The sequence below is a fragment of the Phaenicophaeus curvirostris genome, chromosome 4 (assembly GCF_032191515.1).
Source record: "Phaenicophaeus curvirostris isolate KB17595 chromosome 4, BPBGC_Pcur_1.0, whole genome shotgun sequence".
Lineage (NCBI taxonomy): Eukaryota > Metazoa > Chordata > Aves > Cuculiformes > Cuculidae > Phaenicophaeus > Phaenicophaeus curvirostris.
This window is the reverse complement of record NC_091395.1, coordinates 24,671,268-24,697,188: the sequence shown is the minus strand read 5'-3', so window position 1 is coordinate 24,697,188 and position 25,921 is coordinate 24,671,268. Positions and strand designations below refer to the sequence as shown.

At 39.2% G+C, this 25,921-nt stretch overlaps 1 protein-coding gene across 1 annotated transcript in view; it reads right to left on the bottom strand.

Annotated features, from left to right (window-relative positions):
- PPA2 (inorganic pyrophosphatase 2) overlaps positions 1-25,921 on the bottom strand; it is a 38,001-nt gene that overhangs the window by 4,920 nt on the left and 7,160 nt on the right. The window contains exons 4-10 of the mRNA XM_069855541.1: positions 18,139-18,192; positions 15,959-16,078; positions 13,510-13,596; positions 12,196-12,322; positions 4,681-4,808; positions 2,769-2,854; positions 1,237-1,306 (exon numbers count right to left, since the gene is read on the bottom strand). Coding sequence (XP_069711642.1) covers positions 1,237-1,306; positions 2,769-2,854; positions 4,681-4,808; positions 12,196-12,322; positions 13,510-13,596; positions 15,959-16,078; positions 18,139-18,192 — 672 coding nt within the window. The remainder of the gene's footprint in view (positions 1-1,236; positions 1,307-2,768; positions 2,855-4,680; positions 4,809-12,195; positions 12,323-13,509; positions 13,597-15,958; positions 16,079-18,138; positions 18,193-25,921) is intronic.

Sequence of the window (25,921 nt, the reverse complement as noted above, 5' to 3'; positions counted from 1 at the left end):
TCCAAATACATTTGAACTTGAAATTCTAGTTGCATTTAAACAGTCACTAAAAGTTGAATTTGAAAGTGCAGACAAGGTAACTATTTGCTTATAGCTGTGAGTGACATATCTAAAAACGTATTTGAATTTCAAAAATGAGCTTTTCTTTCATTTAAAACTTATGAGTCCCATTCACAAGGGCAATCATAAAGGTACTTCTAAAGAAGTTCTGAAAGCACGAGACCTGAAGAGGAAAAGTTTAGGTTTGATACCACTTTATGACTTAAACCAGATTTTCTTTGCAATTGACAATCTTATTGGCTTGTGACAAAACACAACAACACATCTTACTAGAAATGCCATTGGAACGTTAACTGCACAGACAGTGGATGGCGTATCCTTTGACACCTGAACTTGCATAATTACTGTGACTACTGGGGCAAAACACTGGCTGCCCAGGCAGCCAGGCATATGTACAAGATGCCTCCCACGCTCTGTGGACATGAGCACAGACTCAATCATAGTATGTGTTTAAAGAAAAAAAAAAAAGTTAATAGTTGGGGGTACTTTTCTCCATGTAATTTCTAGTACTTCGCTTAATTTCTGGCATCCAAACGAGCGTATTTTAAAATGGAAGAAATTCTCTGCTAGCATTTGCACATGAAAGCATCAGACCTGCAGGACATTTTTCTTGCCTGAACAGGCAACTTGCATATTTTAATTTTATGTTAATTTTCTGAATATGACAAGCATTCTTTTAAGAAACACACAAAAAAGCACCCCCTCTCTTACAGCACTGCATTTAATTATGCAAGTAGACAAACAAAGGATCCCTTTAGTGATTAGGGACTACAGTCAGCTAGTCAATGAGTTCTAATACTGGGTCGTAACTCATGGCAACAGGGGAGACAGAGAAGACAGCAGGCTAGATAACAAATAGCAGTCCATCTTGCTACTCAGGATCAAAAGAAACAGCACTGCAGAGGGAGAAAAAGAAAACCAAACCAAAAAGCCCCCACCACAACAGTAATGAACCTGCCAGAAAGCTCAACTGAGCCACTGCAGTGAAAAGTTTATGCTATAATACTTACATTTTCCCCACAACCTTTGTGGTCTCACTTTTACTTTATGCCTCAAATTTTCATCTAAGGACTATGTCAGTTTAGGTACTTTCTTTAATTCTTGGAGCTCGGAAGCATCTTCTTCTATTAATCACTTTTAAAAAAAGGGTAGGAAGCAAGTAAATATTATCCTTACCGACTGCACAATCGATCTGGCATCCTCCTCACTGCAACAAAACGGGCTGCCACTCACCAAAACATTCATGCTGATAAAATAAAATTAAAAACTTGTTTTATCAATCAGTGGAAAAGAAGCACACGCACAATTAAGTACTCATGGGAAAAAGAACTTCACATATAGAGCTCAGAAACACATTATCTGCAAGAAATGAGGAAGTCAAAAACACAAAGTAACCAGTAATGCTAGAAGTGAACAGGGGTGTGGAGGGGTATTCTTTGTTTCTCTGGGTTTGAGGGGCTTTTTGGCTATGAAGTGCTACATTAATGCAAGCGGTGCTCACATTCCATGCTTCTGGCAGATAAGCTGGGTACAGTTCAGAAGATCAGAGCTAAGAAACTAAATTCCCCCACAAAGTCAGCAGAAACATTGGCACTTCCCAAGGAAGTTGAACACCTAGACAGCTAGCACAGATGGTGCGAGTATCCCTGTCTCTCATGCCTCAAAGAATCGTGCGCCAGATTCTCTGGCAGGCCACCCTTGGTTTGCTGTAACTTGCCTGCAGTATTTGGAGATAAAAAAAGGTCAGAATTCTACTCCTACATAAAGCAGCAAGTACCTGTACTATTTGCAGAAAGTAGAGAAACTCTGGGGCAATATAGTTTGCAGAAACATTTTCCTATGAGTATACATCTTTTCATACCAAAAGTGAGCTTGGTCATGAGTTTTTAAGGTCCTACACAGTAAATGGCAAGAAGTTCAATTCCTGAAAGCAAAACTGCAATTTTAAGTACTTTTTAATACTGTCAAAATGAAGCCCAAAGTGCCTATGAAATGATCAAGACTAAAATCTGAATATCATCCCACAGTATTCTTGCCATGCTAAAGTAGAACTACCAACCTGTTCAACTGCTAGGGTGTTCAATCAGCTCCACGAAAGAAAAAGTCACATTTTCCCAATAAATTAGAAGACAAGTGTGACTCTCTGAGCAGAGCTTCCCCCACGGCCTTTGCCCTCCACTTTAGCTAACGGTAATCCACAACCTTTCGGAAGCACCATGCAGAGACACCTGCCTGCTCTATAAGGCTGTTGCCAGAACCGTCAATGCAAACCAGTCCAAAGAGCTTAATACAGTCCATTTTAATTTAGCCCAGGCCAAAGTCTAGTAAAGAATACTAATATGCTTTTCTCATTCCAGAGAGCAACTGAAAAATATGGAATACTAAGCTGTAAAAGCATTTTGCGTGACAGTAGTGCAGTACGATCCTGAACTAACACTCTGGGGCCAGTCCTTGAAAGCTGAAGTAATCTACGTCACTTTTATATAATCTACATATTTTTGGAACCACTTACCAGTAAATCATTGTCATACAAGGTGCAATTAGTTAACCATAGTCTATTATCAATTAATTATCAATCAAAACCATGACTATTTCCATCATCTCAGAGTAAGAAATCTAAGCAGTTCATGCACAGCTGCCACATGTTAAATACCACACCACCAGAACTAACACATCGCAAAGAGGAAGAGATGTGACTGGATACTTACCACTTAATAGCACCTCCATCAGCTTTATTATGAAGCAAAGCTTTCCAGTATTGATGGGTGGATTTAATAATTTCAACAGCAAAATCCTATTTTACATCAAGGAAAAGTTTTATTATTTAAAATGTTATTAGACAGAAAAAGACCCATAGAACTAGTTTATTAAAACATACTGTTTCACGAGTTATTTTAAGGAGCCTCCTTTGAGGCATCATTAAATTTCTGGAAAATATAACACTTTTTTTATGAAAACAAACAAACTTCACTACCTGCCAAATACACTGGCAACACATTCAGGACTTCCCCTCAGCCCGCAGCCAGAAAACACAAAGATTGCACAAAAAAGTGAAATCAGCACTAGATGCTAAGCAGACGCCTACAGCTCTAGAAAACTGTACCAGGACCTAAACGGGACAAACTGCGTGAGCTGTGACTCCTTTGTTACGCATACACATCAGGGTCAGAGGTTTCCCCTGTAGCGGCAAAATTTGCATTTACATCATTAATTGCCCAATCATATACTTAAGCATTTGCAACAATGTCACATGTCAGCTGCTTAACAGTTTTTATTTATTTGAAACGAAAGTAATATCAGGGGCAGAGCAGGGATGAAAAGGCTTCAACAAAATAAAGTAAAATAAGCCCTCAGTGTCCAAATGCTAATACGTAGACTGGCTTGCAAAAAGCTGCCAACAGAACATACACATTTCCTAAGAAGGAGTGACTTGGCAAAATGCCACTGGAACACTGTGAACTTCACCAGAGATGCTGGAGCACAGCCACACCCGCCTCACTGCATGCTGTGTCTCCAGAAATGCTTGAGAATTATTCAAGTGCTCCAAACCAGCTATGTCGGGGCACTCAGTGCCTCAGGTCTGAACTCCAGCGGCCTGACAAGGATATACCGCTAAACTGTTGCTACGCAGTAACATTCTGCTTTACAGAACAGGAACATCTTTAAGACTAGTTCCTGGGAGAAAAGGGCAGAGATCAGGTTATCAAGCCCTACAACTCTCTATTTGATTGATTTAGAAGACAGTTTTAGAGCAGAGGGAAGGCAAGACTTCTCTTTAATCAGACAAAACATGTAAAGTGGCCTATGCTGTTCAGAAGGCATTTTATAACTTTGATAGCACGCTGCAAGGCTGAACTAGCAGACACGTGGGCATCATTCATTAAGAACCTTCGATTCTTTGCCAAAAAGAGTCTACACTATGTGCAACACATGATTTGCAAAGCACTTTTACTCAAATCACATCCAGTTTCTCTGGAAAAATCCAGGTATTTTCTTCAGCAAGGTCTATTCCCAGGTCCACTCTTCTTTCAAACACTGGCCATTTTTACTGCAGATAGTTTAAAAATACATTCATTTTTTCTAAAAAAGGGAAAAACATTTTTTTCAGGCTTCAAGCCAAACCAGTTCTAATGTTTTTACACAGGAAAAATTATACCTTGGAAATTACCAGGAAAAAGTATACCTTGAGCAAACACCAGATAGGACAAAATCTGCAGCCTCTTATCTGTCTTAAATTGCATTGCCTTAAAAGAATGTCAGGAAGATTTATCTAACAGGACTGAAAAAATACCTGAAAAGACAATCTGTTCATTCCTCTTACAGGGAGGATGAAAATGCTGTGAAAAAACACTACAAACACACAGATACGTGTGTAAGTCTTGTCAGGATTGAGACTAAATTTTTCTTTGCAGGCTTCCTTTAATAATCTATGCATTTTTCTTGAATAAAACTGAAGGCAGCAAACATTATTTATTCCTAACCTAATAAGTTGGATTCAAAAATCCCTTGTACAAAAGTTCTTTTTGTCAAACCTCCTCCTTTACAATTCCAAAAAATCTAGGATGTATTAAAAATGTCACATGACAGAAAGGTGCATCTTTAATTTTGGATTATCTTCACCTTGTCTTTAAATTCTCCATTAAAAGCAAACTGGTTTTCTGGTTTACCATCAGGGACTTTATATAATCGGAACCAGTCAACTGTAGCCTCAAGGTAACCTGGTTTGTGCTTCTTGACATCATCAATATCTGTAGGTTAAAAAAAGGAAAAAAAAAAAAAGGCGGGTCATTTATACTCACAGCTTTTGTAACATTCATTTTTTAAAGTCTCATAAAGGATCTGCAAACAATTTGATTTCACTGAGCACCTTCAAAGTCATTAGGGAACTTCACATTACTACATTAACTGCCCATTGTTGATATCTTATAAACCAGTTGCCTCCTGCCCTTCATCAATTAAGATCCAAAGGGACAATGAATAACAGGACCATACTCATGACAGAAGAGGAAGACAAATTCCATATTTATAGGTTTTTGTCTCGTAGATACCTCTTGCAATACTTGGAAGCAATTTTTTTTCCCCAACAACTGCAGGGACTACAGGCATTTTTTGATAATGAAAGAATAGCTGGTAAAAACAATTTCAACACATGGATTTTTAAACAGCACATCCAAACAAAATACAGGCTTGGCTTCTTAAAGTTACATTAAAGGCATCCCTTTGTCACATTACTCCAAAATTCAGCCTATTAGATAAAAGACAGATATGTGCCAGAGGCACTGAATACTAACTCTGCTGATAACCTCGTGGCTTGCAGTGAGAAGTCAATTCTACCTTTTCCTCTGTAATCCTACTGTGCAAAAATGGAACAGGACATAAAGAGGATCGGATGCCATTTGCAGGACACCCTTGGGAGGCAAGGACGAACATTGCCCCTGTGGGTGCAGAGATTAAGCAATCACACAGTAATTCTGCTCGAGGGCTGTACTGCTATAGCAAAGACACAGTTCATGATCTTAGATGTTTACTTCTGCTGTGCACATTAAATTTTACCGGGTTGTCCTGTGAGACTACTATCACTCCAGTCACTTCAATGAGGTGGTGCTAACAGCCTCCTGGCAAATTAATTCTCTGACAATATGTTTACATGGAAAAGCCTTCAATGCTATTTTAATTGATTTTGATACAATAAAGGATTTTGTCCGTTCTGGAAGCCAAGTACATCTTGCAGCTGATTTAATCCTTCTCTTTCCATCTATTTCCTTCCTACAGTCACTTCTGATAGAAATGGGACTTGACTTTTTATTGCTGCACTTTTGCATGCAGTACTCCAGCTATTCATAATCTTACTCTGCCCAGGCCACCTTCCACGGTGTTCCTCTCCTTCTTCAGTGTTTTGCAAGTGACTAGTTCATTTCTCCCTTCCTGATTGATTCCCCTGGCATCTCTTCCTGTCTCTTGCTCTCTCTCCATACTGCTTGGCTACCACATTCTCTTCTTCCGTAGATACACATCATCCACTAACATCTTTAAGTGCATAAATGTCTTTTTAAAATCTAGTCTATGAACGTGAACAAAGATATTCAAATATTTGGAAAGAGAACAGTAGGAGAAGGCAAAAAGTCTTGTGCAGAGATGACACGTAGACTGAACTGTGAGACCAAACCTATGTGAGAAGATAAGCTGAATGTTCATATGCATCTGATGGATGCCAATCCCAAATTCCACCAGATCACACACTACCCGAAGAAGAAAACAAAAACTTTGAAGAATTCTATGTAAATTTTCACTTCTGTATGCACTTAATAGGGTTTTATGTTTATGGACTCCAGAAAAACACATTTTAAACTTGACTGCTGGCCATTTTCCTGTAGAAGATTAAGGAGTTTTATTGGCAGAATCCCAGAAAAAAAGCAAGGGCACATAAGGCTGTGCTAGAGGCAGGTCTTCTAGCTGAAATTCACGTTTAAGAGCACAAGAAGCCTTTCACTGGGGTGGGTTGTTCACCCAAGAAACAAGAACAACCAAGAAGGAATGATTTAGAAAAGGCTGGGGTCTTGGTTGGAGGCAGGAAGCTTCATTTGGGTCTTAATAAAACTGCAGCTTCAATTAAAATTGATTTCAGGGCTCCAGTGTAACATGCTGTTCTCTCCAAGCAAGGGAACACCCCTCCTCTCATCTTCTCTTGTGAGGTTTGAACTCACAATTTCTACTGCTTGTTGAAGTGACAGTATCTCCTCAAGTTTATAAAGCAAATGACGCTGCTGCAGCAATCTCCTCAGCTCCCAGCAGTGGACAAACTTCAGGTCTCCATCTCCAGACAGCATTTAAATTCAAGCATACTTTCTTGGATTGCTGCTCCTTTTTTTCCGGTTCCTGTTCCAGCAAACTTTTCTCCTAACACTGCTTCACCATTCCTCCTACTTGTTTATTTGCCTCCTATTCCCACAAAAAGTGCTTTACTGTCTGACACTTGAGCCCTCCTCTATCTGTTGTTCCTTATTTATAGGCTTTGTTTATAATATATCTCTTTAAAGGACTTAAATATTAGAATAGGCTTTGGGGCAGGCTCTCATTACCTCCTTAAGATGAGGGATGACCATCCTCATGGATACAATCATCTGCCTGAATTTCACACTCTCTCTAATGGAAAGTACCTGTCCTAGGTAACATGCCTACACAGAATCAGGTTACACCACTATATGACCTCTAAAGTACTGGCTGCTGTATGTTCCGGTTTTAAGGACTTAAAACGGGCAACAGTGGTTGCTTTTATCTCCTTAGTTCCTTGCAAGTTATGCTCCTTCATCCCCATGCTACACATCACTATTCTTTGTTATGAAGGACAGCTCACAGGCACCAAATGAAGCTTAAATGGTTCAAGAAACAAAAAACAACAAAAAAACACCCCAAAATATCTGTATTATGATTTTTATAATTATAAAAATCCTGCTGCTGTGAAGTCAGCACACAGCAAAAAAATATAAGGAAAACAGCAGCTCTTGCATCGCTCAACAGCTACCTCTTCAGTTCATTAACAGGTGTCACAGAAAAGCTTTAAAGACAGCTTGTTTCAGTCCTCCACTTTGAAATCCAACAGCATCTTTGGGATATCAGAAGGAGAAGGGGAAAAATATGCGCAGAAAAGATAAGAAAGGTAAAGATCACAATAAGCAATACAGTGACTTAGTGCACTAGTAACTATGGAAACTACCCGCATACGGTACAAAAAAATCCTAACCAACTTAGATGCCTTTCCCACAGCAGATACCATTAGATCCTTTGTTCTGACCCTGACTGCTTACCTTCCCTTACAGCTGTGTAGTCATACTGATGTCAAAAGGGGCTGAGGCAGTACAGGGGCAGTAAGCATGTACCTGGCCTAATGCAGTTTCATCTCTGCATGCAAGACCTACTCAGAGTGACAGAGCAGAGAGTTCAGGCTCGTGCAGGGACATTATTAGCACATACCCACTGGGCTTTAGGTGGGGAATTTCGTTTTACTGCCTCCATACAACCGTAAGTCCCATTTTTCTCTGCACCAAAAGTTAAACACCAAGGGTTAAAAAAGAGACGGCTAATCACATTAAGGGTTGCAATTTAGTCTCAATAAGGGAAATCTCTAGAGGATGACACAAACAACTGCTTCTAGCGCTCTGTCAAGGGAATGAGCCACTGCAAACGCAGATCCCAATCCTATCTGGCCTTCAAAAGAGAGCAACAAAAGCATTTGTACAAAACTACCATTTTTAGTACAACAGATGCTGCTTCTTGCAAGCAAAGCTAAAACAACATGCTTGCAGCAAGCTTTCTAAACAAGGTCTGTGGGAAGAGAGGACATATGTTTTTAATAACATCTTATAAACATTTACAGGAAGCAGCAGCTACATTCCATATAAAGGCATTTGGTGTATTTTGTGCAGTGTGGTGTGAGGGGGTAAGAGGGGAGCCTCAGTACAGATAATTAATCTCTTTATATTGAATGCTTACACAAATCCACAACAAAGGTTTTCAGGGCCTCTGCTGCTACTCTGCATATAAATACACTCACATGCAAGGGTCTATAACAATATATAGTACGAAGTATGCAATACACTTTGTTTCTGTCACTTAAGGTTTTATCACGTAACTCAGAAAGCCAGTCTTGAGTTTTACATTGGGAAAAAGGCATGGCAGCATGGTACAGTTAACTATACCAGTGCCAGCAAACAGCAGTGCAAGAAAGCAGGTAGAAATCACCAACTGCTGTTGAATATATACCAGCATCTTTCCAGTAAGCAATAGCAAAACACACCTGCTAAGATTCCAGGCTCGTAAATCACCTCCAAAATGCCATCCAGCATAAATGATTTGTCCAATTTGCTCAGGGAATGTAAGACAACATTTTGAGAGGCAGACTTCAAAAGTTTCTTCCTGCTTCGACTGCCAGTGATTTTCAAACCTTCCATCCAACATGAAGATGCCATGTACATTTAGTCCAAATTACAGCACAAAAATATCTCTCATCCATTCTCAGCCCAACCTTGTCTAGCACATCAGATATGTAAATGAATCCTCATTTTTTAAAGTCAATCCAATGTATGAGATTAGCAGACAAGTCACCTTTCCACTCCTAAGAATTTGCTGCTTCTCCTGGCCAGTATCTTACAAAATCCAACTGAACAAAAAGCAACAACCACCAAAAAAAAAGCTGTCAGGCCTGTTACAAGATCAAGATTTAGTGTTTCAGTGTACAGGGAGCTTTTAGGCCTTTTCCCTTTCCTTTGGTCAGATGTTCTTTGCTGGTCTGCTAATGGCCTGGCAACTGTCAAAACAGAAAGACACAGTGGTTTTCAGGTAGCCACAAAAACTGATCTCATTGAAATAGATAAACCTGAAGATGACCAGTTTTGGTCCAAAAGAAACTTCCTCATACAGATATCTGCATCTGACATACAGCTTGTATTTCAAGTGAGATTGTCCCCAGGCCCACCAGTATTAAGAACTATAATTTCAAACAGATTACGTTCTAAAGTCAGTCCAAAAAAACACTAAACCCCTGCTATTCCCACTGATGACACAGTTCCCACTTGACTAGGTACTAAGCAGAGCTTATCATTCCTGGGTATTGTCACTATAAACTAGAGTTTCTCATCCCTCTGTGTGAAAGACAGAGTTCTAGGCAGGGTTTCCAATTTAAACCAGTATTTATCAATAAATGCCTGCAGGACACACTACAGTGGACTGCAATGAATAAACAATAAGAACTGCTCAGAAGTTGGGACTGCTCAGTTTTAAGTTCTGTGAAGCCTCAGAAAAATCAATTGCACTTATGAGAACAATCACAATCCCAGAAGGAGAAGATACAGAGTACCTGGGGTATGCTTAAAGCAGCAAGAAGAGTTAACACACTGAGTGGGCACAGGATGGGGTTTGCAAGTAATCACCGCTCTGGTGTCTTGAAATTATCTTTTCCAAATGTTCACTGGGGGCTCTGCACATACTGAGCTGAAAGCAAATGTGATGATTCTCAGTCCAATTCAAAATGTTTAGCAAATGACATAAAAATGGCTGGACAGAGTTAGAAGGCAACACTTAACATCATCTCTCCCTAGGAAGCCAGCACCGCAACACAGCAGCACGTCAATTATTGAGGGAGATACCAGTTTTATCTGTAGCCGCTATCCCTTTATACTAAAATAACTAACATCTTTGGGAAGGGGGAAAAACAAGTATAAAAGGACATATTGTACTGCCTAGTCCAACAGATTTGTTTGTTTTCAGACTAAAGAAGGACTGCTATTAAACACTGCAAGCTACTCATGTTTTGTAAAAGCAGATGGGTGCTTTTTTTGTTTTTCCCCTTTTTCTTGCCTTTTTAAAATTCTGGACTGCAACTCCAATCCCAAAGGGAAATCATATTAAACTGGATAAATACTTCTGCACTTCTCTGCACCTCAGAAGAACAATTCTCTCCTTGAAATTTTGCACCTATTCTCTGATAAGAAAGGATGCACATAGGAACCAAGTACAGGAAATTATTTGCCCCCTTTTTTTTTAAACAAGACTAAAACTCTCACTCCCCTCCCAAATAAACTAAAGCTCTAGCACAGCTGACATAACCAGTCATTACCCAAAAAAAAACCAAACCAAAAAACCCAGGGTTTTCAAATAGAGCTACTCAACCCAGTGGCATAAACTCTCCCATGTTTACTTCCATTTAGCAGACTCTAAATTCTCTGCCCCATTTCTCTGATTAAACTCTCTCTGAAATTAAGGAAAAAAGATTAAACAGAACGGTGTATGAAGTGCTAATTACTTGTCTTTTAACTACTGACACTCATATTACATTTCATTGCACATTATAGAGGTTTAAATTGACACTAACAGTAAACTATTACTTACTATTTCCTTAAGCTGAACTTCTTAATCTCTAACTGTCAAAGTAGTCAAAGAGTGATAAACACTATGTAGCAACTCATCTGCCCAATGATTTTAATCAGCATCAACCCAAGAGTTTCTTTCTCCTTATTTCCTCTTCTCCCCTTCTTTCCCCACAAGTCAAGTATTCTCCATGTGAAAGCAACCTGCAAGAAAACAATGAAGGGCCAGTCCAGTGATATAATTACTTCACATTCAGAAACCAGGAAAAAGTCTCAATGGCCAAGAAATGTACTTCCTTAAAAAGCTATTGGATAGCCCTGTTTCTACAGAAAGGTCACTCTGTGTCCTGGTACTCCCTACTAACAAAGAGCAGGCTCTGACTGTACATACCTGATGGTACATACAGTATTTGGTCTCTTAATAGTTACTAACTTCTAGACAAACTTACACACTTAATTCCCATGATTCCCTGTAACACTGCATTTAAGGAAGTGAATCTCAATTTATCCAGAGAAAAGCTGCACTTTACCTGTGCTGTAAAACCTAACCCCCTGCAGGTTTGACATATCTGTATCATCTTCTTAATGAACAGTTTGAAAGCAAAATTATACCTCACATGCTATTTGATAGACACGTTTCAGCACATTAATTCCCTTTGGATATCAGAAGCATGGGCACAAGAAGGACAAGTCTGGACAGAATATTTCTCCCTGCACACCTAGTCATCATCAAGGCTGATATTAGGGTGAGCTGCACTACCAGTTTACTTTGCAAATTTTCAAGCCAAAAGGTAAAACCTAATAGTTTATACTAGGCAACAAACCCTGGAAGTAACCCAGTTAGAAGTGACAAAACACTGGAAATGTACAGCCCTCTTCAAAATGCAACACAATGCCTGCAAATATAAAAGGAACAAACACTTTCAACAAGGAAAATAGCAGTGTGCTACATAATCTGAGTGGGTAAATATGCACTATTACAAAGGAGATAAGCCTGTAATTTTAAGAGGTCACTTTCTAAGGCAGTTGTGTTTCATAAGTTTAAAAGATTTTCTGCATGACAGGTCCTCTTGAAAATTCAAGGGAACCTTTTCAAAAGCTTAGTGTGAAAGCACACATGCCCTCCTTGAAGGAAACACCTGATTTAAACAAGGGAAAAAAAAAGCCTTGCCTTTCCACCGTCTGTCTCTTCTTGTCCTGGGTCGCCTAAGCTCAGGCACCTTTCTACTGTCCAAATTGCTGACATAACTCGCATTAAGATAAAAATACTTGCCATGGATTTTCTGAGCTTCTGGATCATCCGCACTGATAGCAATTATCTTCCAATCTGTCTCTCCTTCATCAACAAGGGCTAAAACACCCAAGACCTTCACCTGAACAATCTCACCAGAAGAACGAATCTGAAACAGAACATAATCTCATAAAGATTTGGAAAACATTACATGGAACTTCTCTTTTATGTTACAGACAAAATAGTTTCACATTTTTGACCAGCAGCTAAGAGAACTGCAAGATAGATCTGTTAACCCAGCCCTTTTCCCACCATTGCTATTCTTCAACCCTCAAATGTCCTGTCAGCACTTAAGTAAACAACAGAAGCTAGGAAATTTCTCTTCCTCTTCTACTCTACTTCCCCCACACCTTCTTGATCTTCACCCCAAATTGCAAGTCAAAAATATCTCATTTTTTTCCTCTTTTGCCTCTTAGCTCTCTATTTTCTCAGCTCTTCGTCTTAATCTGTCTCTTGGCTCCTCCTTCCTCTAGATTCCAATACACACCCCTCCCCAGAAACATCAGCACAACTCTTTCTTGCATTTTCTTGGGAAGATCCCTCGAAATCCATCTTTAGGTTCCTTTGCTCAAATAAAGCCACTTTTCCTCTTACCTAAGATACCTCAAGAGATCCCTTTTCCAAACTCCTCTGCTTCATAACCCCATCTTTGGTACCATGGAAGATTGCTCCGTTCTTTGCTGTTCTCAGATATGTAAGGTTTTCTTTCAGTAAGCTAAACCATTCCCCTATACCCACTAATGGTGTTTGCTGTACCTCTTTTTCATCCACCCATTCCATATGTCATAACGCTGTAACACTGCAATAAGTTCCTGTCTTCTCTAGAGAAGAGGGACCTACTTCTGTTTGCACCCATGAGAAAACTCAAACCTAACTCCTGTGAGGGTCTGACATTGTAATTTTATCTACATGATGGTGCCATAGTTCCTCACCTTTAAGAAACCTATTCCCAATTGCAGTAGGGAACAGGGGAGAAAGAAATCTTTTCCTTCCTCAAAAAATCTCCTCCTTCACCCCAAACTCACTGTCCAGCCACAGAACTTCAGGGTGGTATTTTCTTATTTTCCCTTTTATCCAGTACACGGACTTTATTAAACCCTACTTTTATTCTCCTTTCTAAAAATCCACTGCTTCCTCACCTATTCTATCCTCAGATACTCTATTCATACTTTTGTCATCTCCTGAGACTATTACCCTCTTTTCTTATTTTCCATCTGCTCTTCTCTTCCAAAAGTTGTTCACCAAATTATTAAATTAATAAATTGGTAAATTAAATGAATCCTGATAAAGACAAACCTTTGAACCTATTTCACAAACGTCAATAGGATCATTATCTCCACAACATCCTGTAATGTTATCGGTATGCTTTGGGTCTTCCCAGGTCTGTCAAAAGAAAGAGAATGATCAGTTACCAGCTGATCTAGGATTCCAATTCTTCTAACCACAACATTATTAAGATTAATAAAAACACCAATAAAAACATCAGCTTTATGAGAAATGTCTTGCTCAATGTGAAAAGAAGAAACAAAACAAACAGATAGCTAGTGAACTGATTGTGAGTATCTTGTCCTCATACTCAGGATAAGCAACATGAGGATTACTGAGAAGACAGTAACTGAAGTATTAACTACATCTGTGCCTCAACAGGTGCCCTATAAAACTGCAGTGATTATGGCATCAGAGGACCCTAAATACGGGTTTTCCTGGTTATAAGTGGTTGTGGAATTAAACTAGAACATCCTACAATCACATTCTTACTATACTCTTTACATACCATGGCACAAATACAAGTTGCTTTCAAAAATATCTAGGCTTTGAGCTAACCAAGCTCTTAAGTATGGATTTGTCAGCACTAAACCAGGTTTTTAAAGTTTTCAGATTTAGATATGAAACTTTTCTGAGTATTTTGAGATGTGTACATTCCCAAGAACAGACAGCAGCTTAAGACCAAAGAAGCTTCTCCAGGAGAAGTTCTAAGCTCTGTACAAGCACAGAATTATAGCCAAGTTAAAACAACTTCATTATCAGACCAACACTCATTTTGTCTCCTGCTGGCTAGTAATGAGTAACTCATGCTATAGTTGAGAAGTTTTCCTGGTGAGAAGGTTGAGTCTAATGAAGTTATGCTGGAAAGGTCTTGTAAAACCTTTTTTCCACCCAAGAGGCTAGACTGTCAAGCCTCCCCCGCAACAAACTTGTTCTTGAGAACTTAACTCATGCTAAAAACCAAAATTGTGAAAAGCAAATGCTCAAGTGCTTAGGCAGCAGAATCATTACCGAAAAATTGCTGAAGTGGAATCGAGAGAGAAATTTCCATTTAAAACTTGTTTTTCCAGTAGTCTTGCAAAGTGCTTTTTCTGTAAGACTGCTTTATACCGGTACTGTTCTTCTGCCCAGCTGCACTCCTCCACCCATAGGGTAGAAGGAAAGCTTGTTAGCAATGGTATTGTTCTCTGCACAGTACAGCAACTCCTGTGACAATTATACCCCTACCACCACCTTCTAGTTCTCTGTTCCACAGCATAAAGCAGCAGCCACAAATACATATCTTTAAGCCATATACTAGGGCTGAAATTCTGGCAACTGCTGATCCTGATGAAAAGTCCTCTTCTGATAATGGAGACAATGAGCCACATTTGTTTGTTACACCTGCTAGCAGGAATCTGGAGTGTCATCTACACTTCAACAACTGGAGGTGTAACGACCCAACTGGTATTTAAAAGTTATTACGGAAAATAAAAGTGACAATTATCTCCAGTCCTCTCTGACTCACAAGGTAACAAGAAGAGGTCAACATTTCTCCCAGGGAAAGCATCATCGGTCCAAAATAATGCACTTTGTGCAGAAAAATATTCGAATTTTAATTTTGGCTTTATATTAAGGGGCACACATGAATTTAAAAATATTAAATGGAATTGCTGGTTCCCAACTATACCTACTTGGAAAATCTGTCTACTGAGACGGCTGACTAGATAAGAACTTCATTTTTATACTCCAGCACCTGCCTGGTATCTCCTCTTCAGGGACTAAATACATAAGCAGATTTTCAGGAGTTAACTCCCATTGCTTATGCAGTTAAATGTAAAGTAAATAAATTACTCTTTTCTAGCTCCAGCGTGTTCTTCAGTACTAACTTAACTCTGTGTTATTCTCAGAAACGAAAACAGTTTAAAATCTTTCATTGTGCTCAAAATTTCAGCCGTTATTGGGCCTTTTCAAGGCTCAAAGTTTTTAACGTGTCATGATCAGTAAAGTCTCACAGTTCAAAGAATAGCTAACTAAGGCAGCTGAGGTTTAATCTAAAATAGAACAGCCTTTTTGGTCCTCTTTTTAAAAGATATTAAGAAATACCAATTAGAATTTATGTTGCGATACATGAAAATCCTAAATTAGTAATTTTTAAAATGCCTTTTTTAAGTAGAAAAGGGCTATTTTACAAAGTATTCTTGAATGGTAGACCATGAGAGTTTAATTCTTTCACTACAGTACAGAGGCACAGATTAAAGATTTGAAATTTCTTGGTAATTTAACTCCTTCCTGAAATACAGCATGTTTACGCTGACATCAAATTTTGATCAAAATTTATGGACACAATAAAGCTCAACATAAAAAAAACCCTAATTTACAAATGTACCAAAAAGAAACATCCCTCTTGCAATTGATTTGCATTCAGGCAGTACCCAGGATTTACAAGGCCATTTACACAGAAGACAGAAAACTTTCACCATTATAACAAAAATGTTACCTGTGGGAGGGCACCATAATTCCATATATAACCCTTGTGAGGGAAGATATTTGCCACATATCGAAGCTTGCCTTTCTTTATATCTTGTTTAATGGGATTCAACGGCTCCTCAGTGGCAATCTAAGAAGATCGTGAAAAAGAGAAAGAAAGAGAGAATAGTAAAGCAGAAAGCAATTCATTCTGTACCCAACCAGTTAGAAAGTTCCATCTGGGAGAATGTGCTTGTGGTTTGAGAAGTATTAAAAGTATGATGGCCTAACTCTAAATCTCAAGGGTTATGTTCAAAAAGTAGCTTATTAAGGTTTTAAATAGCATTGTGAAGTATGCAAGCAGAAAATTAATGTAGAGGAGAAAGTAATAAATTTATAAGGAGACTGTCATGGTCAAATATAAATACTGAAAAGAACTGCTCTTGCAGTTAATAGTACCAGTTCAACAGACATACAAATGGTGGCACAAGTTCTTCAGACAACAGAGGTTTTGACAGCAACAGGGGAAATGTTTCATCTTCTTCTCATCCCCATTCACTGCTCTCCTATCGCATACGTCCCTTCTCTTCGTCACCTCTCAGCATACAAATGATTTTTAGTAAGGATAAGTTCTGTACTGTCACAAAACGCCAGCTTCACACAGATTTAGAACAAATTAAGCAAGTATTAGAAGAAGGCATTCTTATTCCCAAAGAAGCACTCACAGAAGGACTGAAGTAATTAAAGCTGAACAGTTTATTGTTGTCATCGTTCTCCCCAAAATCTCAAATAAAAACCCACTGCCATATAAGTTACCTACTATACACCAGCTAACGCACTATAACTGTCCTTTTGACACTCCACACCACAAACCAATCCATATTAGCTTGGCTCTTGCTTACAAACACTCATCTGAATGGCATCACATTTGTCACAGGCTATGAGTACACACTGGCTCAGGTGGTACACAGCTTATGTGCATAAGCACACAGCCCTTAATCCATATTCCTTTTACAACATCCTAGTAATTTGCCTAAGGGACCACCGCCAAAACCATTCCAAAGGAATTCCACCTTTCTGAACCACAGCAACCTGTCAACAGCATGCACTTACTCCACAAGTAAAACCTCAAAGAGCTGAGATCAAGGTTCACATGTCCTGGTTTCACACTCTTTTCTACCTGCTTCTGGTCTCCTCTATCAAACCAGAGAAACCTAAACCCACTGACTTCTGAAGCTAACAGGGCAGCAAACTTTTGTACCCTAGACATGATACACTGAGAGAAGGGGAGGGAGAGCAACCTTAACTTTACACAATGAATTCAAATACCATTGTCAATGGGAAATTCTGCAAAAGAGAACTCAGCTTCTGCAATAAATCATCACCTTAATACAGAAGGTAAATATCCAAGATAACTCTGCTTGCAGCATAACAACTGTGGCAGTAAGCACAGTTCAAATGATTTTCCAGCATCATGGAAAGGAGAAAACAAAACTCTGAAATAACAAGCTGGGAGGTTCTTCAGTGTTATTTTTAATAACCAAAATTGTTAATAGTTCAACCACAAACTTAAAAGCGCCCAGGAAGCATCCCTAAAACTAATATAAACATTCAGGAAGATACAACATATCCTGATGATATCTGTCCTTTCACAATCACTACAGATGAAGCATTGCTCAGCTGCTCTACTGTAGTTGCAGAGGAGCAACCCGCTAGGCTCTACTTTTAAAATATCTCCCTGCAGATCCTTTAAATCAGTGAGATTCCCAAGTTTTTTTTGCCATAAAGAAATGCTTTTTCATTTGCAACTGCATTCATCAGGATTTGGCCTAGCAGACCACACAGCAGAAATGGGAAAAACTAAATCCTCCAAGTGGAAAGCTGTAAGAGCAAGCAGGAACAAGACTAGATGTTGGACAATGTCCTCCAAGCCGGTACTCTAGGACTCTGTTGCAGGTATGCTGCATTCTGCAGTCAGTGCTGTCAAAAAGCAGTACTTGCCAGCAAAAGGGAAACAAAATTAGAACCTCAACACTTTTTATAATCACAAGGGAAGTGGCTGTATACATAACTTCAAATTAATTTTTTAACAGAGAAAACGTTACGTGTAAAGAGTAATCCATACTCTGATTAAACTCTGACTACTGGAAGCCACTGCACTGTCATAACTTTCATAAATATCTATATAATCCATGTATTTTTCTTAATTACCTCCATTTTTGCATTCGTCCAACGAGGCACTTCTACAATCATATTAAACAGGACCTAAAAAAAAAAGAATGACAGAACTGAAAATAGAATCTACTTCTCAATTACTATTTTGCAATAAGACAAATTCTCTACTCTGTATTCAGCAGCAACACACATCACACCTTTGTGTACCAGCTGTTTTTACATTAAGTACAATTTGTTTAGTTCTGCACAATGCTATTTAAACTCCTTGGTTTACATCTTCCCTACTCCACTCATCTGTGAATATGAACAACTACAAGTAGAGGAAATCCACAATATATTTTTATTCCTCTATCAATCTTGCTCTTCACAAAATGTTCAGGAAGTCCATGGAACAGTTTGCCTCAAGGCAGTGGTTCAGCTTCCTAGTCAGAGAGGACTGCATGCTTCCACAGGACAAAGTCAGCTTCCCTCAAGCACTGGAAAGGACAATTTTTTTGGCTTTTTTCCTCTGAGGATTTACTTCTTCAGGCCCTCCTCTTTGGCCTCATTAATTTCGTTAAAAAAACACGCAAATGCAACAACCACTGACATTTATGACAGTTGATGCAGTTGAAGTGAGGCAAAATGAATCCAAAAGTGATGGTGGAGAAGGACATGGGCACAGACACTTTGTATTTGCATTATCCTTCTTCCGAACACATATAAGGTGAAAATTGCTTTAAGAAGGAGGGCATGGGGGGAACTAAACCTAAAACATGTAAAGTCTTATGGTTTTAGAACCCTTGTTCTGGGCCGCTCACTAAAAGAAAGACAGAGAGGTGCTGGAGCCTGTCCAAAGGAGGGCAGTGAAGCTGGTGAACGGTCTGGAGAACAAACTGGCTGAGGGAACTGCGGCTGTTTAGTCAGGAGACTGAAGGGAGACCTTATCGCCCTCTACAGCTACCCAAAAGAGGGTTGTAGTGAGGAGAGTGCTGGTCTCTTCTCCCACATTACAAGCAGAAGGATGAGAGGAAGTGGCCTCAAGTTGTGCCAGGGAAGGTCTAGATTGGTTATTAGGAAAAATGTCTTCACTGAAAGGGTTATCAAGCATTGATAGAGAATACCCAGGAAAGTGGTGCAGTCAGCATCCCTGGGAGTATTTAACAGATGTGCAAATGAGGTGCTTAGGGACGTGGGTTAGTGGTGGACTTGGCAGTGTTAGGTTTACAGTTTGACTTGATTATCTTAACGTTTTTCTGCCAACCTAAATGACTCTGTGATTCTAAGAAAAGTAAGTAATCTATGCCCTTCTTACTGAGGAGGTTACAGTGACATTTTCCAAGGGTTTGAAAAGCTCTCTATGTAACTGTTATAAGGTTTCTTTTTCTGAAACTGTCAGAATTAAGCACTACCAAGGAGCAGAGTATAAATCAAAATGGGCAACCAGACCAAATCACCTAGTAATGTCTACCACCTCTTTTCCCTAGATTACTAAAATAACTCCGAAATATCACATTGCCTGGGATCTCTCTTCATAGCCAAAGGAAACTTGCAATGATATCAAAAATCACAACAGCTTGAGAATGAGAAAATACGATTTTGAAGAAATTATGAAGTTAAACCAAGTGAAATATTGTACTGACTCTTCAACTACAATGCAATGAAGGCTCCAGTGGATTCTCAAATATTTGTATTTCTGCTCCCTGTATCTGCAGCTGCAACAAACAAATAAATGTCGCAGTCTAATTAAAGTAATTCCAGTGGTTCTATGATCTTCTCCCAAACAAATCTGGAATGTGGAAAGCAAGAAAGCAAAGGAAAATCTCAGCTGTCACTCAACATTTCTTCTATGAGATCACAAGCTATGCACAATCCTGACAGCAAATTCCCACTAAATTGAAATTAAATTCACCATCTAAGTACTATGCCCATACTGCAATCAGTGGCATGTCAGATGGAATCACTTTTCCCAATCAGGTCATAACCAAATAAAACAAGAAAAAAAAAAGGAGAAAGGTGCTTCAGATTGGTTTCATTTTCATAAAGTACACCTTAGGTATAGAAGAATGGCTGAAACAGAGAAGTAATCAGAAAGAGACCACAAAGATGTCAATGCTAAAAAAGCAGACAGAACAAAGCAACATACACACAGCAGCAGGTAAGGGAAGGGCTGAAAAGGAGCTAAAGAAAGTCTGTACATCCATCTACAAAACTCTTGGAAAAAAGAAATAAATAGCATGAAAGTCAGTGATGACAAGAAACTCTTAGGGACCTGCCAAGCAGGACAAAGAATCGTTCTGACTGGTAGTTACAGTTAAAAAAACTTACAAACTACTCCTGGAGTTATACAGAATGTCTTCCCCTCCACCACAGCCCTGTATTTTTCTGCTTATATGCAACTGTATACTTTTCTGACCACGTCTAATACAATCGCTTCAGTAGTCCGTAAATCTTAGTTTTGAGCTTTAATTGGTCAAGAATTACTCCAGTTCTTCACCAAAACAACTCTCTGGGCTGAACAACAACTGGACTAAAATGAATACAATGCTGCTCTCAACAAAAAAAAATCATTTGGATTTAACTCAGCTCTAAGACTAGGTCTTCATAATTTGTGGCATCAGTCAAATGTGAATTGTCAAGAGTCTTAAATCTGACAGCCTGACGAACTAATTCGTATGCAAAAAAATCCCCGAAAGTACTCTCTCTAATGCTAAGCTGCCACAAGCATTTACAAGAGATTAATAACTTCATGCAGTGCATACTGGCACAAATAAAAAAGTATTATTTATAGGGCAATCACATTTTTACAGTGATGAGATGGGATTCATTGGTGTGGAAAGGAGGGCACATACTAGATAGTTTGACTGACGCAAAGTTAGAAGTATACTCTTCTGGTTGTTTAGGAGTTTGTGCCTCCTCTTTCCTATCTTGCTTCCCTTCTTGCCTAAATGTTGTCCAGGGATTTTTTTCATCACTCTCTTATTTTCCCAGACCTAGCATCTATTCCTTCAGAACATGAGTGTTATCCCCAATTCCCTGCTACAAAACCCTCCCTGCCACAGCTACAAACAGAAATACAAGTGTGAGATACCAACTACCTTCACAGATTACCATCTGCATATGCCATTCAGTGGCGACTTTTGGACAGTGAATGCATCTGGTAATTGATATTTTTATCTTTATTTTAGATCAGTAAACAAAAAATTCCACCTCGCCAAACCCTAAGCTAGCACACTTCTACCCCTCAAGAAACAGTGAGACTGTTTCAACTGCCCATTTGACAGAAAAACAATCTCTCACAAAATGAGAACTATTGCTTTAGAAAGTTTTACCATTTAAACTGCCTCAGTCAGTATGACAGCAGTCAGCCTATGCCTAGGAGATCGCTGCTTGCTTCAGCCTGGATTTAACTCAGCTCTGCAAGTGACTAATGCAGAAGCACTACCACTTCATGACAGCAGACTGTACAACAGACCAGATGGAGCAGTTCCTACAGGCCAGCCTCATGTCAACTCTGCTGGCTGACAGTTTCTTCAGGACAGTCTCTCAGACTGCAAGAAGGCATGCAAGGAGGAAACGGTTTCCTAGGTTCAGAAAAACGGACAGAACCCATCTGCCAGGGGAAGTGAACCGAGGAGCCCAGAAGGACTTTCCACAGAAAATATTAAGTAGCTTGTTTGACTTTGGGTTAATATGAACATAAGACAGACATTTGTACTTATGCTCTGTTACACCTTGAAGACGTAAGGGGGGAAAAAACATCCACTTGCTTAACACAGAAAAGTCAAAAGTGCATTTCCTAATTCCTAGAAATGGGTATGAAAATCAGCAGAAAATGACATCAGAAGAACCAAACAGCATGTCTAAATGATGTCCTTTATTTCCTAACAACTACACAGTAAGTACATTACACGTGAACTCACGCAGGACGCGTTTGCTTTATCAGAGTGTTTTCTTTAACACTGTTCGGCAACTTACTGCATTCCATTTCAGTTGAACAACATTTTTAACGTGTCAAGATATCAGTTTTGCCAAGACAAGCAAAAATGTCTTTCACACTCAGAAAAGGAAGAGGTTTTGGTTTTTTGAAATAAGAAAAACAGATTTACTTCAACACATTCATACTGCGTTCAGTTTTGCGCCTCTCACCACAAGGCCATTGAGACCTTGGAGTGTGTCCAGACAAGGGCAACAAAGCTGGTGAAGGGGCTGGAGAACAAGGCATAGAGGAGCAGCTGAGTGAACAGGGGTTGATTAGCCTGGACAAAACGAGGCTGAGGGGAGACCTTATTGCTGTCTACAACTGCCTCAAAGGAGGCTGCAGCAGGGTGGGTGCTGGTCTCTTCTACCAGGTAACACGCAATAGGATGAGAGGAAATGGCCTCAAGTTGCACCAGGGGAGTTTCAGATTAGGTATCAGGAAAAATGTATTCACTGAAAGAGTTACCAAGCACTGGCACAGGCTGCCCAGGGTAGTGGTTAAGTCCTCATTCTCGGAAGTATTTAAAAGATGGGTAGCTGAGGTACTCAGGGATATAGTTTAGTAGTGGAAAGGTACAGTTGGACTCGATGATCGCAAAGGTCTTTTCCCAATCAAAGGATTTCATAATTCTCTACAGCAAGTGTTGAGAAAAGCAAGGAAAATACAGACTGTCGTACCCAGGTAAACTGTGAGTCAGCACTCTCTCCACTAAGATTAATGGCCAAAAAGGACTGCTAGCAGATTCTTATAGAAAAAGAGAACTCATTTTGATCAGAGTTTGTTACTACAAACCTGAATATCATAGGAATAACAAAAAAAATAATAATTAGCACATTTGTGATACAATTTTTTACAGCCTGCCCTTCTGGACTCTAATACACCCTTCTCAAACAATTTTTCCCTTACCTAACGTTCCCTTTCTTGTTCAACTAATTCTTTTCCACACCTTCCACAGTTCCTTAGCTCGTGCATTTGAATAAAGGGTTTTGAATAGGTTTGATTTTGCCCAAGGGCTGCAACACTTAAAGCTCAACTCTGAAGGTTCAGCTAATTTGAAGCAGAAGTGGAGCAACCTATGCAGAGCAAGGAAATCAACAAAACAACAGAAATAGAAATTCAGTACAATTTCATAAAATGACAAACATCCCCACTTTTTAAGACTGTTTGCAATTCACCATCATCCTTGCGTGACAGCAAAAGAGGTATGTTAAAGATTAAAATTACTTTAGTCGTTCTTTTTATAGTATAGTTCTGAAAAAAAAAAAATCTGAAAGCATTAGAAGCAGCATTTAGGGGCTACTGACCCTTCCTCACTGAAAAGGTCTGAGCTTACAAGACAGAAGAAGAAGCGGCTATCATTTCCATTCTTTTCTGTCTGCTCATTTGCAATCTTGCAGGGATTCTCATCAGCCATCAACCGAACACAGCAGCACACACCTGACGACTAACAAGAATGAAAAAGATGAGCTGCAGTCCAGCCGCAGCATGAACAAAAGATGATGTTCAAAAGAAAAAAAAAAAAGAAAAAGAAAAGGAAAAAAGAAATGAGGACTGTCATGACATATAACCAGAAATAAATGGAGAGGGACTTACAAGATGGGTACTGTGTTACAAGCATTCCCAATGTAACATTTGCTACAAGGTATTTGCCAATGAAAACAACAAAACAGATGCCAGCAACATCTGCAGACCAAATACACTGTATCTAAATGAGAAGTGAATGGAACTCTTCCAATATAAATTAACATGCCACATAACAAAAACAGCATGCAGTGCCCAGAATAAACACAAAGTGCCTGCAGCCTCTTCCTAGCGTGCTTCCCTCGCCTTACAGTAAAAAGGGAATCACCAACTCTTTTTAAGTTTTTACCCACAGGTACCCCAAAAGTGGTGTCAGACATTCTCTCATAAACTAGTTCCTGGGCACGTTCACCTGCTAAACTACTCAGTGTACAACCATGACACGAATGTAAACGAAACACTGACTTTCTCAAGTTTAAGGAACTATTTATTTGAAGCAAAGCTTTATCAAATCACTGATGCAATTTTCTCAGTAAACCAGCTCTATTCCAGTAGATTTTAACTGGAATGCTGAGTGAAGAGTACTTCTATTCTCAGTATTTGTTAATCTACAAGAACACAGAGGAAGGCTTACAGCTATTGTAAAAGAGAAAAAGGCTGGGAAAGTTCAAGCAACAGGATGACGGCTTCACTGATAACCCAAAGTCTGGAACACAAATCTCTGAACACACAAGGGACACACTACAGGCCAGGTTACATGTACTGAAAAAACGTCTAACATGACCAAAAAAGGCTACAGAGGCTGTAGTAAAGACAGAATACAAAAACAGTACAAAGTTTGCACCTATACTGCATGGAAAATGACGACAGCTTTTCCTTTCTTATGAAACATTGACTTTGGCATTTGACAACTCTGACATCAGCTCTGAATACTGTTCCAAGCATGAAGTCCTCTACCAGATCTCCTGTTCAGACTGCATGACCACTCTGATGACCCCCAATATCTCACCTGACTAGTTAATTTATCTGAACTTTTTGCTCAACAGAAGGAATTCAACTGAAGTCCATAAGGCCATTCCAGAACTGTGCAACCCACAGGATGCAACAAAACCAAAAGCTGTCTTGTTTCTTTCCTTGCATTCTTTTTTTTTTTATTTTTCAAATGATCTTGTGGGTGTCTGCAAGTTAAGAGGACTATAATCTCTACAGGCTTGGACAGATTCCTCACCAAGGCCAACACTTTAAATAAAACTTTGTATTCAAGAACACCCTGGTCCTCTGAATGAGATGACATGTGAATACTTTACGAAAACATACAATGACAAGAAGATTAGAAATGCTTTCACTGCTGCAGGGAAGCAACATGTCACATTTGTCTTGAAAAGAAAACAATGACCTCTTCAAATCTTCTTCCTGCTAGACATGGAGGACCATATTCAGCAATCAGCCTCTGACAGTTTCAACTGTAACCACAGTGGGAACATCCACTCTTCCAGACAGAGATGTGAAACTTTTGGTACTTTTCACAGAGATTTACCTGAGCAGGACCAGATTCTGAGTGCTTGTAATGCTTAAGAAGCACAAAAGGTTCAAACTGCGAGCTGATAATAATTTTGAGACTGAAACTGAACCAGCTTTTTTCCAGCACAATTTCCACCTCAAAATAACTTCAGTCTAGTCTTCAAACAGCAAAAAAACATTTGTGAAAGCAAAAAGATGTATCGGCAATAGCGACTGCAAGGCCAAATTTAACTGAGATTTGGGAAGGTCTAAAACGTTGCAAGAAATGGCTGCACGACTGAGAACATACACAGGAACACCACAGTGTTTCCTTTAGCACTACAAGGCAAGACTGCAACACAGCAAACAGATTTGCACAATGTGTATTCCCCTATCCCATGAATGCTGAAAGCTGAAACTCTTAGATTTTGAGACCTTTTCTGGCATCAGGAATACCAACAACAACCTAAAGTAGATTAGAGAGACTGGAGAGGCTCATGCAGAATTATGATCATTTTCCATGGCTAAACTGCCATCCAATGAACACCAGCTCACCACAATGAACACACTCTTAAGAGTGTGTTCTGTTACTGTCCTTGTGGACAGTAACAAATAACTGCCATCCTAAAAGCACATATTTTAAAGATGCCACTGTGCTTCCAGGGCAAATCACATTTGAATTCTGGTCAAATTCAGTACAAGGATCAACAGAACACCAGGTATGAATAGTAGCCTTTGTGTCCCTAGACAAAAGTAAGGAGCACTATGCTTCAAAGCATTTTGAAGATTTTTTTTTTTTTTGAAGATTTTTCGAAATCAGTACATGGTATTAAATTC